Raw genomic sequence first — 13,593 nt, 5'->3', positions numbered from 1 at the left:
GAGCTGTTGATCAGTAAAATTGTAAAGTCTGGTACAGTGGCATGGGGGAAAAAAGTTGAAGGACTGAACAGGTGACCAGTGGACTAATTACCCTTTCAATCTCTCTGTTTCTCTGCAGGTGATTTTGGGAGAGTATCGCTGGATGTCGTACGATCAGGTGTATAAAGAAGTGAGAGCGTTCGGGAGCGGTTTGGCTTCTCTAGGACAGAGACCTCTGAAAAACATTGCCATCATCTGCGAGACCAGAGAGGAGTGGATCATAGCGGCGCAAGCCTGTTTCATGTACAACTTCCCATGTGAGTCACACGAACACGTACAAAACAAAGAACACCTCTTGGGTTCAGCAAAGAGCCTTCTTATCAAGAGCCGGTTTTAGGCTGTTTGGGTTTCTTGAGTTGGTATAGGATTCTTTGTGGATTAAACATGTTTTTTTAAAGAATCAGCAGCACATACTTTAGATTGTGTGCAAACTCATTGCAACATGCCTCAAATCTTTTAGAAAATTGCAAATGCATAGAAACACCCAAGCGACTTCCCATAATGCCCTAACATTGTCATCTTCTACAGAAATGACAAGCTTTAGTCAATTTGACTTATTTATGCATCATAGAAAACACAACATGGTTCATAGGCACGCAATGTGACACTGTTGCTCATGTTAACATATGCACATCTCGACCCGCACATTTATGCAAGTCTACAGCCAGATTTGTTTCATATTTGTGTGTTATGACACACATGGGGCTAATACAGAGGTTTGTGTGTGTGTTTTTTATGGAGGTCAGATTGTCCTCATTGCACTGCTGTTATATAAACTCGCCATCCTCCCCCCTCCTCCTCCTCCTCCTCTCTCTTTTCCTTGCCTTCCAATTTTTTCCTCTCACTTTCCCTCTAAAGTGTCTGATGGCGACGTGATTTTTCTCAGGTCTGGGGCCATCCCTAAACACACACTCACACACACTCAAACACAAAAATAAGGATGTCCCCTCAAGGACTCACTCAAACACACACTCACTCACTCACACACACACTCACACACACAAACTCAAAAACACACACACTCAAACACAAAAATAAGGATGTCCCCACAGGGACTCACTCAAACACACACTCACTCTCACAAATATATAAGAGTGTGTGTATATATATATATTAAATATATAAATATATATCTGAAAAAATGCATTAAATGTGTGTGTGTGTGTGTGTGTGTATATATATATATATATATATATAATACATTATATCATACATAGATTGTATATATATTATACATAATGCATTAAATGTGTGTGTGTGTGTGTGTGTGTGTGTGTATATATATATATATATATATATATAATACATTATATCATACATAGATTGTATATATATTATACATAATGCAGTAAATGGTGTGTGTGTGTATATATATATATATACACATAATACAAATAATTTATAAACTAATATAAATGTATATATTATTTATGTTTATTTTATTGTTTTTTGGAGACGTGTTATCATGAGATTCACCCCCTCGTGTCTGTGACATATTGTGTTCACACACACACACACACACACACACACACTCACACACACACACACACACAGACTTCTATGTCTCTTTGGCTGACTTCTGCACCCTGGTGTTCCTGTCAACATCAGATGCTCACGTACTTGTTGTCATCCGGCCTACGTGTGTGTATGTGTGTGCGTGTGTCTGTCTGTGTGTGTGTGTGTGTGTGTGTGTGTAAGAGAGAGTAGCTGTGTGTTCATATGTTGCAAACATGAATTGTTTCATGTGTTTATGTTAGATAGAGTGAGTGTGGGTGTGTGTGTGTGTGTGTGTGTGTGTGTGTGTGCTCTTACACATTTAAGCTTATTTGCATGTGTGCGCATGTTGATGTTTCCGTGGTGATCTCTTTTCTGTTTGTGTCTCACGGCTGAAGTGTCGCGCCCTCAGGCAGTGACGCAGACTGATGATGTCACAGAACACAGCTCACGGACCCCCTATGTTCTCAGGGTGCTTTTGTCAGTGTGTGTTTATGTCTGTGGATGAGCTCAAAAGTAAAGGGCACATGGATTGTTTCATGTATGTTTGTCATGTGCAAAAATGTGCATGTATCTATATGAATATTTCTTCATATGTGCATGATTAGCTTTGTTTACTGTGTGTGTTTGTGCATGTGTGTTCTGGCTTGTGCTTGTTTGCCCTCATCCTGAACTTTTCACAGCCATGCGTGCTGCTGCTACTGATAACTGACACAGTTACACAACTGCATGCTCAAACCTAAGGGGAAAATAAGTGTGTGTGTGTGTGTGTGTGTGTGTTTTATATACATACAATTGAATGGTATGGATATATATTACCATCCAAAAGTTTGGGAGACAGTGAGAATTTTTTTAATTATTACAGAAAGTATGCGATTGTCGAGTTCACGCGCGTGATCATAGGTACTAAACCAATGCGCGTGAACTCGACAATCGACTACTTTGGACTTCGACCGAAAACAGGATGTAAATACAGGTATTTGCGCTGGCTGAATAAACATCATTTTTATCCCTATCTTTCACATCTACTGCAGTCAGATTGACTCGCGTTCACTCCGAAGGAATCACTCACATGACCTGTGCACTTGTAATGACACATCAAGGATGTTAAGAGGCTAAAGCAGGTTTAAAACTTACCCCATTGAAGTCAACAGGGTGCAAATTTTAAAAAGAGGATAACACGGTGTCGGCAACACCGATTTATGTCGTTGTTCTCTGTATTGACAGCACTCCAAATGTACAAAAAAATGAGCTCAATGTTAAAATTGACCGGAGTTCTCCTTTAAAAGTGACGGTAAAGACATTTACAGTATAATGTTCACAAAACGTCCCCACAAAGATGGTAATATCCAAATTCCTTGTCCTTGCGGGGACATTTTTGTCCCCATGAGGAAAACAGCTTATAAATCATACTAAGTGATGTTTTTTGAAAATGTAAAATTGCAGAAAGTTTTCTGTGATGGGTATGTTTAGGGGTAGTGGATATAATATACGGTTTGTACAGTATAAAAATCATGATGTCTCTTTAAAGTCCCCATAAACCCTGAAGACCCAACATGTGTGTGTGTGTGTGTGTGTGTGTGTGTGTGTGTGTGTGTGTGTGTGTGTGTGTGTGTGTGTGTGTGTGTGTGTGTGTGTGTGTGTGTGTGTGTGTGTGTGTGTGTGTGTGTGTGTGTGTGTGTGTGTGTGTGTGTGTGTGTGTGTGTGTGTGTGTATGTGTGTTTTACAGTGGTAACTCTTTACTCTACTCTGGGTGGTCATGCTATTGCTCATGGACTCAATGAAGCTGAAGTTTCCCACATCATCACCAGCAAAGACCTTCTGGAAACCAAACTCAAGGTGATCAGACACTCTGGACTAGTTCCTGCCGTCAAAAACCTGACTAACAAAGTGTTTTATCTTAACTGGTTTTACTCAGATATTATTTAATGTGACTTAAAAAGAACATCTAATGTAACTAAATATGTTGCTGGCAAAAGATAAAGTAGTTACAGCATCTACCAGCAGGGGCTGACTAGCCAAACTTTGACCCCTTGGACTTAAAGGAACACTTCACCCATTTGCATTAAGCTTTGTATAGTTAGAAACGCAGTCATATTTTTGAATGGTCGTGCATTATTTCCTCATTTTCCCCTGAGACGGGAGAAATACGGATTTCAGTGTTGCAGTTCCTGCTTATAATGATGTAAAAATCGTCATTCTAAGCAGGAAGTCCCATATCTTTTTAGAGGGGTTGAGACTACAAACACCCGTTCCTCATTTTTCCCTAAGCTAACAGGCGCTGTAGAGCCAGATGTGAAGTTACGACTTGGGAGTGGCTTGCGGAGCTGTGCAATCTTGTCTTCCATACAAATGCGCCTTAAAGTTCCTTTCTGTCTATCCTCGGTCAAGAAGGCACCAAAATCTAAATTTATGTTACATTTCGACTACATATATGACCCACTTTCAATAAAGATTAATGTTCCCACGGGTGAAATGCTCCTTAAACTGAGACCGCATGGGTACATCACAGCCTACTTTACATGACCCAACCAAATACCAATAGATAAATCACATCCCTCCAACTGAATATTATATTTTGTTCTGAAATACATCACGTTATGTCAGTTAAATACATGCAGTAATGTTTTTGTCTGTCTGCATTTTGACTCACAGAACATTTTGCTGGAGGTTCCGAGATTACGACACATCATTATAGTTGACGATAAGCTCAACAGCGGCTCTGAATACCCACGAGGCATCAGTGTCCACAGCATGGCGGCTGTGAAGAGACTTGGGGCCCATCCTGAGAATGGTACTAGTGTGTGTGTGTGTGAGGTCATTTTAGGTCATGTGAATGAGAAATCCTCCATCTGTGTCAAATTAAGGCCAGGGTCGAGGGTGTCCCTGACTCTTTCGCTCTGCCGTTTACTTCCTCCGTTATAATTCTCTGTGAAGCCCTCAACAGCTGGTAGTAGTAGTCGTCGTCACACACTGGAGAGTGTGTATGTGTGTGTCGGGTCATGTTTTCTCACACTGCCACAGACTTCACATGACATTGAGCTGATCTTCCTCCTTCGGCTCGACATGACATTCGCTCTGTTCTGTGTCAGCGTGCTAATGCTAAATCACATTGGCCCCTTAAAACACACTCATGCACACAAATGTACACACTCGATTCCCATGTTCCACATTAATGGTTCTAAAATCTTGGGACGGCTCAAATGGCACTCTCATTTTCAAAGCTAAAACGTTCTGTTCTGCTACTGACATTTCACCCCCGCTTCCTGTTCTTATCTTATTTCATTCATTCACACATACAATTATATTTGTACTTGAGTAGAATATACTTCAAACAACTATAAATTAAAGTTTACAACCTATCCTCCCCTCATATGCAGTGTTATGGGTTATTCACCAAATAATAGTAGTTTCAAACCAGTGTAGTTTTTATTTGCTAAAACTATTAAAAATCATTTTGATATAAAGCTGAAATAAAATATAAATATTTGATGAAAAACTTAAACTTTAAAAAAAGGTAGACAAAAATTAATTGAAATAAAAATGTACTAAAGTACTAAAATAAAAAATATAGATTGACAGGAGATTGAGTACATTTTTATTGTTGGCTAAGCTATTCCTTTTAAGAATCCTTTCTATTATAACTCAAGTATGTTTTTTTTACCACAAAAGCCATAGAAGCTGACAAGTCATTAACAAACAAACTAATTCCTTTAAAGCAACACTAAGGAAAATTTTTTTCCTTAAAATAATGTTTCCAAAATCGTATCAGTGGTTCATCAAGTCGTAACAAAGTGAAAGGCACTTCTGGATTCGCTTTGCGGCCCTTTTATTGGCTATAACCACACTATGCAAGTTTGCCAAACCGGGTCGCGTTTCTGTAGTTAGAATGAGACATAAGAAAACTACAAATCTGACTTGCTTTACGTCAAGCGTTACAATAGTCATTATTTCATTTTTCTTAGTTTCTGATGTCGCAATACATCATAGTTTCATGAAATCATGCAACATACTCTACCTTGTCTGTGGACATCGTTCATTCTAAAGCCGGTGCTGGATAAACAGCGAGCCTGTGTGTGACAGTTAGGCTGCGGGCGGTGAAATTATTTACGACAGCGGTAATGGACAATTCCGCTTCCAACCTGTAGGGGGACCAAAGAGGAAGAGTTCCTTAGTGTTGCTTTAAGAAAAATAGTCAGAATGAAAACTGGCCTGGAAAACTTAATAACATGTGAAATCACATGAGTCATAGAAATTGCTGTAGTGAATATACATGTTTTTTGTTATTCTCAGATCTAAAATATTGAATTGTCTTGAACTCTCTATAAAATGAATTTTAATCATAATAATTGGAAAAGTCATATAAATTCATGAGTCAAAGGGTGTGGAAACTGTATTAATGATATGTTAAAATGGAATAAATTCTGAATAAAACACTGATTTTATTTCGCTGGACAGGTAAAGTAAGGACTTATTAAAATAATCCGCTTACATTTACACACTCAGGAGATCAAGGCAAAGCTCTGTGATGTTATAATTAAACACTCAAGAGTACAAAGGTCTCGTCTGTGATTTTACAGTTGCACAGTTATGAGATGAAAGCACTACTCTGTGATGTCACAACAAATAAGCATTGATGAGATCAAAGCCCTGTTCTGTCACAGTAAAGCATTCTAAAGCCAGATATAATGCATTCTAATTGGAATGCTAGTGATTAATAGAATAATCCCTTATATGTGACCCTGGATCACAAAACCAGTCACAAGTCGCACGGGTATATTTGTGGCAATAGCCAACAATACATTGTATGGGTCAAAATTATAGATTTTTCTTTTATGCCAAAAATCATTAGGATATTAAGTAAAGATCATGTTCCATGAAGATATTTTGTAAATTTCCTACCGTAAATATAGAAAACATTTATTTTTGTGAGTGAATGCAGCACAATCGCGAAACTTTAAAGGAGATTTTCTCAATGTTTAGATTTTTTTGCACCCTCAGATTCCATATTTTCAAATACAGTACCAGTCAAAAGTTTGGAAACACTACTATTTTTAATGCTTTTGAAAGAAGTCTCTTATGCTCATCAAGCCTGCAGTTAAAAAAAAAAAAAAAAAAAAAAAAAACAGTAATATTATGAAATATTATTACAATTTAAAATAATGGTTCTCTTTTTTAATATACTTTAAAATGTAATTTATTTTTGTGATGCAAAGCTGAATTTTCATCAGCAAGTACTCCAGTCTTTGGTGTCTTATGATCCTTCAGAAATCATTCTAATATGCTGATTTATGATCAATGTTGGAAACAGTTGTGCTGCTTAATATTTTTTTATAACCTGATATACTTTTTTCAGGATTATTTGATGAATAAAAAGTTAAAAAGAACTGTATTTATTTAGAATAGAAATCTTTTGTAACAATATGCACTACCGTTCAAAAGTTTGGGAACAATAACTATTTTTTTTTAAAGAAAATAGTACTTTAATTCAACAAGGATGCGTTAAATTGATAAAAGGTGATGGTAACGATTTATATTGTTAGAAATGTTTTTATTTTGAATAAATGCTGTTTTTATGAATAAATGCTGTTAACGTTTTACTCATCAATGAATCCTGAAAAAAGTATTCCAAAAAAATATATTAAACAGCACAACTGTTTCCATCATTGATAATAACTGAGTATCAAATCATCATATTAGAATGATTTCTGAAGGATCATAAGACACCAAAGACTGGAGTACTTGCTGATGAAAATTCAGCTTTGCATCACAAAAATAAATTACATTTTAAAGTATATTAAAAAAGAGAACCATTATTTTAAATTGTAATAATATTTCATAATATTACTGTTTTTTTGTTTTGTTTGTTTTTTGTTTGTTTTTTAACTGCAGGCTTGATGAGCATAAGAGACTTCTTGCAAAAGCATTAAAAATAGTAGTGTTTCCAAACTTTTGACTGGTACTGTAGTCTCGGCCAAATATTGTCCTATCCTAACAAATCACACATCAATAGAAAGCGTATTTATTCGGCTTTCAGATGATGTATAAATGTCAATGTCAAAAAATTGACCCATGTGACTGGTTTTGTGGTGCAGGGTCACATATACAGAATGTAATTAGACATTTGTAGTAAGTTCTTCTGATGTCTCCACAGCGTCGAGGCAGAGACAGGCTCCGTGTGCCTCTGATGTGGCCGTGATCATGTACACCAGCGGCTCCACTGGAGTGCCTAAAGGAGTCATGATCTCTCACAGTAACATTATTGCCGCAATCACTGGCATGGCAGAGAGGATTCCCAACCTCGGGTATGGAAACAAATCCATGCTAACATCCCTCGATCTGTCATGTCTTGGCATTAACTTGTGCACATGCGGTATTGTGCATTCACTGATGTGTTTGTGGATGTTGTATGTTTATCAGTGTTTCCTAGAAAACCAATCGTTCCCTATGGATAAAATAAACAGAGAGTGAGAAAGAGAAAAAACAGTGACAGTTATGGGTCTGTGGGAATTTCTGTGCCATGCACTGCATATTATATATGTCATGTATATTTTATTGTCCAGTTCTACTGTGTGTTTGACAAAACAAACTGAAAATACAGGAAAAACTGTTTTTGCAACAAACTTTTATGAGGCTAAATAAAATACAAGAATAAACTTTCTGGTAAGACTTTACAATAAGGTTTAATTTGTTAACATTAGTTAATGTATTAACTAACATGAACTAACAGTGAGCAATACATATGTTACAGTATTTATTAATGTTTGTTAAAAATCCAGCTGTTCTTGTTCATGTTAGTTCACAGTGCATTAACTAATGTTAACAAATAACTTGATTTTAATAATGTGTGAGTAAATGTAGAAATTAACATTAACTAAGATGATTAAATGCTGTAGAAGTATTGCTCATTCTTAATTCATGTTAACTATAGTAGTTAACTAATGAACCTTATTGTAAAGTGTCACCAACTTTCTTATTGTTTGGAAAAATAAATGTCCATATAAATTAATGACCATTTAGATGTAAATGTGGTCCTCCTTTTTCTATTTTAGTTAATCTTTGCTGAATAAAAGATGAGCAGTAATGTAGATTTTCATAATGATCACGTCTTTAATTGTTTTTATGGCTGTTGGTAAAGTAAAAGTTCAATGTAGTATCAGAAAAAAAAATCACTTTGTTTTCTGTATTTTTCTGTTGTTATTCCATTTAATTATTTTATACAAGATGTGTAGAACAGGCCTGATGATTAACAGAATAGTATAGCAGTCTGACTAACTAGATACTGTATGTTTAGATATAAAACAAATATTTTCCATTCTCTGGTTTTAAATTTAAAACCTGATGTTTATATTAAACAGACAGTTTTTGTTTTTGCAGTGAGGATGACACATACATTGGCTACCTTCCACTGGCTCATGTGTTAGAGTTGAGCGCTGAGATGGTGTGTTTTGCTCACGGCTGTAGAATCGGCTACTCTTCACCACAGACTCTCTCAGACCAGGTAATGACCTTTTGCTCCTATGATGTTACAGTGAGGCACTCAGTTCATCAAAGCGCTCTCTGTGATTGGACTCAGGAAATCAACACAGTGCTCTGTGATGTCACAATCAAGCATTTAAAGTAGAGATGCACCGAAATTAAATTTCTCAGCCGATTATTCAGAATGATATCGGTCGATACCGATACCGATAGTTTGTTTTTTCATATGGATAAAAAAAATCACTCCCAAATAATGCTGCAAACTATACAGAGAACCCTCTCATTTGGCACACTATAATATTAGAGGTTAAAATTAACAACAGAGCTATTATATTCAACTGCTATTTATTTCCAGATATAATATTTACACTCAAATAAAAGCTGAAATGTATGTATACAACTCAGTTACACATATAAGGTAGTTTTCAAAAGCACTTGTCTTCACGGCAAACTTATTCAAACATATATAATTAACAGTAAATAAGCTCCTCTCTAGTTTTTTTTTTTTTTTAAAGCTAACTAACAAACGGATGACTTTCCTGAGGTAAATGCAACACAAAGCTTCACAAGCAAGTTTTATTGACATCTTTCCACGGTTGAAACACTGATTGAGTGATTACATGAGACATGACACGGATTTCGGCAAGTTGTACTGTAACTTTCAACTTACCTTCTGATATTCATGCATGTTTTTCTAGAAACAATTTGTATTAAAGTGGAAGAATAGACTCGCGGAAGAATAGAGGTGCGCTGCAAATAATGCTTTGTAGCCTATAGGGAAAAACTGCAGATCTGGCAACCCTGGCTTGAACTATGGGTGATTCATAGGGTCAAATAGAGCCTGCTTTTATGTAGCTGTTAATGCGTTATTGTCGCATTAACTTGCCTTAACTAATTCAACACGAGAGATTTTCTTCACACACAATGTGATTTGCTGTCGGTCATGTTTTACCGCGCCCTTTTGATTGACAGGATATAATCGGCACTGATCATCGGCTGTTTTTAAACATATTTAAACAAAATCCGCCTTTCGAAGAGCCTGCTCTGCTCTGATTGGTCAGACGGCCCGGTCTGTTGTAATTGGTCGACCGCTTACAGCACGAGTCAGAAATTAAACGTCTTTTTTCGACAACACCAACCAAACTCTTACAGTATCCACTACAACTACAGTGTTTGAGGGCGGGTCAAAGTAGACGTTGTTCACGGCAGCCAATGAAGACCTTAGACTGACATTATTTCTTTCTTTTAGGAGAAAATACCTCCATTTATTGTGCACTCTGATCTTTGAAACTTCGCAGTCCTTTTACATTCACAAACCGCTATATAACACCCTACATTAAAGGTTATATCCTAAAAAAAAAAGCATAATAGGAGCAAAATAATGTCACCAGAGAAAATGCTGAAACGCCAGAATCACGAAATGGAAAAAATGTGCAGCACTGTGGGAGTTTTCTTTGGTTTTGCAAATGGGTTGAGATGAATTAAACTTACAGAGATGTTTCTCTTCTTTTGTTGTTTTCACTTTATAGTCAACCAAGATAAAGAAGGGAAGCAAAGGAGACATCAGTGTCCTGAAGCCCACTCTAATGGCAGCAGTACCAGTAAGGCTGAAGCTTTCTCTCTGTTTCTCTCTGGGCTTTTGGGGCTTAATGTCAGCGAATGTGATTGTCCAGAATGATTCGCAGCTGTAAACAGAACGTGAGAAAGCCCGGTGTGGATATCCCTCTTACATACACAACACACACACACACACACACTCAAGTAGTGACTCACACACTGTAGATACACAATTAATAATGTTTAATTTCAAGATTTTCTTTGCCTGAGGACACTGTAAATGCACACTCACACACACACACACACACTGTCTTGGTGTGGTTGGATACGAGGGTCCCTGTGGACTGATAACGACACAGCACAGCAAACTTCCATAAACACAGCGGCTGACACGGCTCTCTCAGCAGTGGGAGAACATCCGAATCATAAGGGAGCATTGAAAAAGAAAAAATCATAAGGGGCTTGTCCACCCTCCCATATCACAATGTGAAATGGAAAAATGTCAGCATGAACTCAATTAGATCCATGTCCACTTCCCTTGGTGGTACCAGATGGTAATATTACCATTGTTCTGAATGACTACCATATTCATGTACCATGAAATATTATACTTTAATTTTTTTTTAAGATGTGTTCTACTTTTTTGTGGTACTTTTTATCCTCCTCTCTCTGTGAGAAGAGGTCATTGCTTCTGTGCCCACAGTCTAGGGGTCCTTTTGTGATATCATTTCCTGTTATTTTTTTGTGTGTGTGTTTTCACAGAATGGCCTCCTGCATGTTGATTATACCTCAATGATTTTTGTTTGGTGGACAAAAGTTTTTGAAATGTTAAAAACATATTAATAATGTAATAATAATTTAGCATAAAAAACTAGACTTTTATATTGTATATGTTAGTATTTATTTGTAGTTTTTAAATATTGAGATTTGTGAGACTTTTTTTCTTTCTTATGATGTCTGGGGGAGGGTTACACAAAGTAGACATTTTGGATTTCAAGCCCCACAAAAAAATTAGAATTTTAATTCAGAAATGTAAACATGAGTATCATAAAAGACGTGTATTCAGGTCATCGCAAGTGTGACATGCATTAACGTTTTAAAAAATATATTAATGTCTGGAAACAAAGACATTCATGTAATGTCAGAGAGAGATAGAAATCCCTTTCATGTTTCAGTGAGGTCATCAGTTATATCTGCGGCTCTTATATGCACATATTTTCTCTGTCCGTGTGTGTAGGAGATCATGGATCGAATCTACAAGAATGTAATGCTAAAGGTGGAGGAAATGGGCGCTTTTCAGAGGACTCTGTTTCTACTGGCCTACAACTATAAGATGGAGCAGCTTGCGATGGGATACAGCACTCCACTGTGTGACAAGTACATCAAACACACACACGAATACTCTCATACACACATACAAACTCCCTCCCTAGTGTTGAAGAACATTCTTTACAAGCTGCTCATGATTTAGAGTAGTAAAACTACAGTAAAGCTTGTGTTTTGAAACTTGAGCACGTATATTTACATTGTTATAAAACTATAATGAAAAACATGTAACTCGTATAATTGAATCAGTCATTATTTAGCTCAGTGGTTCTCAACTAGTTTGGCCATGAAGGGACCCACATTTTCCCATTGTCACCCAGTTTTTTTAGGATATATACACACACACACACATATATACATATATATATACGTATCGTATATTAATACATTTGTAATAAAAACCAAGCAAAATTATTTCACAAAACTTTTTGACACACACACACACAAGTACCATCCTCCTTTACTTAACATACATGTAAATTGTAAGAATATGACTAATAATTAATAAATAGTAGGTCTATAAGATAAGGCTATTAAATAGCAGTCCCAAAACAGTTTTTGTTAATACAATAAAGTTGGTAAGTTGGTATGAGCCACCACCAGTCACTTCAATATATACAAAATAACATGTGAAAATAAAGTGGCATTTTGGGGTTATGGAAACAAGTTACCAAATACACAATACTAACATGAACTGTTACTAAAACATATGGAAACTGCTCCTGATGAATAGAATGAACATCATACAGTGCAAACAGTGCACGCTTTCAAATCCAATTTCACTTCATTTCGCCGGTCTGGAAGGCATGTGTCTAACGCTATCCAATCAGACCTCGGGAACCGCCCCAAATGCTGCAATAAGCAATCAGAAAAAAAAGATAAATACATTTTTTAAAGTCAGGGAGATCATCATTTTCATGATTGATCTTCGCTGTCACGAACGAGTACTCGATCACTCTTGACATCACTACTCAGAACCACTTTTGGGTCGCGACCCACCGGTTGAGAAACACTGATTTAACTAAATATTTGTTTCACTATTCTTGGAATACTGAGTTACATTTTTTTAATGGTTCATTGAAATATCCAAAAAACAATCTACCACAATCAATTAGTCTTCTCAATGCTTCTCAATGCTACAATGCGACATTCTGAGATGGTGCATTTGATTATTATTGAATTATCATTGAATAGCAATACTAATTTTAGTAACTCCCCAAAACCAGTTCTCACAGTCACTGACATCCCTCACACACACATACAGAAACTCGACATATCTTACACGCATGTTCTCAATGTACTCTACCATCAAAGCCCAATCTTTCTTTTCTCTCCAGGCTGGTCTTCCGGAAGGTTCGGGCGTTGTTAGGTGGACGTTTACGAGTGTTATTGTCAGGCGGGGCACCTCTCGCTGCGGTGACCCAGCGGTTCATGAACATCTGCTTCTGCTGCCCTGTGGGTCAGGGCTACGGCCTCACAGAGACCTGCGGCGCCGGGACCATCAGCCAGCGTGAGATTTACACCGCTACTGTCATTTCATGATTTCAAATACTAATACTATTCAAATACTATACTTCAAATACATATTTTCATAACCTGCACTACTACCTTTAAATGTTTGAGGTCAGTAATACATTTTGTTAAAAAGACATTAATACTTTTATTCAGCAAGGATGCATTAAATTAATCAAAAGCATC

At 36.8% G+C, this 13,593-nt stretch overlaps 1 protein-coding gene across 2 annotated transcripts in view; it reads left to right on the top strand.

The window, feature by feature from the left end:
- Positions 1-13,593, top strand: part of acsl3a (acyl-CoA synthetase long chain family member 3a) — a 34,192-nt gene that overhangs the window by 11,260 nt on the left and 9,339 nt on the right. For both annotated transcript variants that reach the window (XM_084418615.1, XM_084418614.1), the window contains 8 exons: positions 119-296; positions 3,263-3,372; positions 4,189-4,327; positions 7,688-7,838; positions 8,911-9,034; positions 10,542-10,613; positions 11,807-11,946; positions 13,233-13,405. In XM_084418615.1, the coding sequence (XP_084274741.1) occupies positions 119-296; positions 3,263-3,372; positions 4,189-4,327; positions 7,688-7,838; positions 8,911-9,034; positions 10,542-10,613; positions 11,807-11,946; positions 13,233-13,405 (1,087 nt within the window). The remainder of the gene's footprint in view (positions 1-118; positions 297-3,262; positions 3,373-4,188; positions 4,328-7,687; positions 7,839-8,910; positions 9,035-10,541; positions 10,614-11,806; positions 11,947-13,232; positions 13,406-13,593) is intronic.

The sequence above is a fragment of the Rutilus rutilus genome (assembly GCF_951802725.1).
Source record: "Rutilus rutilus genome assembly, chromosome: 9".
NCBI classification, from domain to species: domain Eukaryota; kingdom Metazoa; phylum Chordata; class Actinopteri; order Cypriniformes; family Leuciscidae; genus Rutilus; species Rutilus rutilus.
Note: the sequence above shows the minus strand (reverse complement) of the source record. Positions and strands in the feature narration are given on the sequence as shown.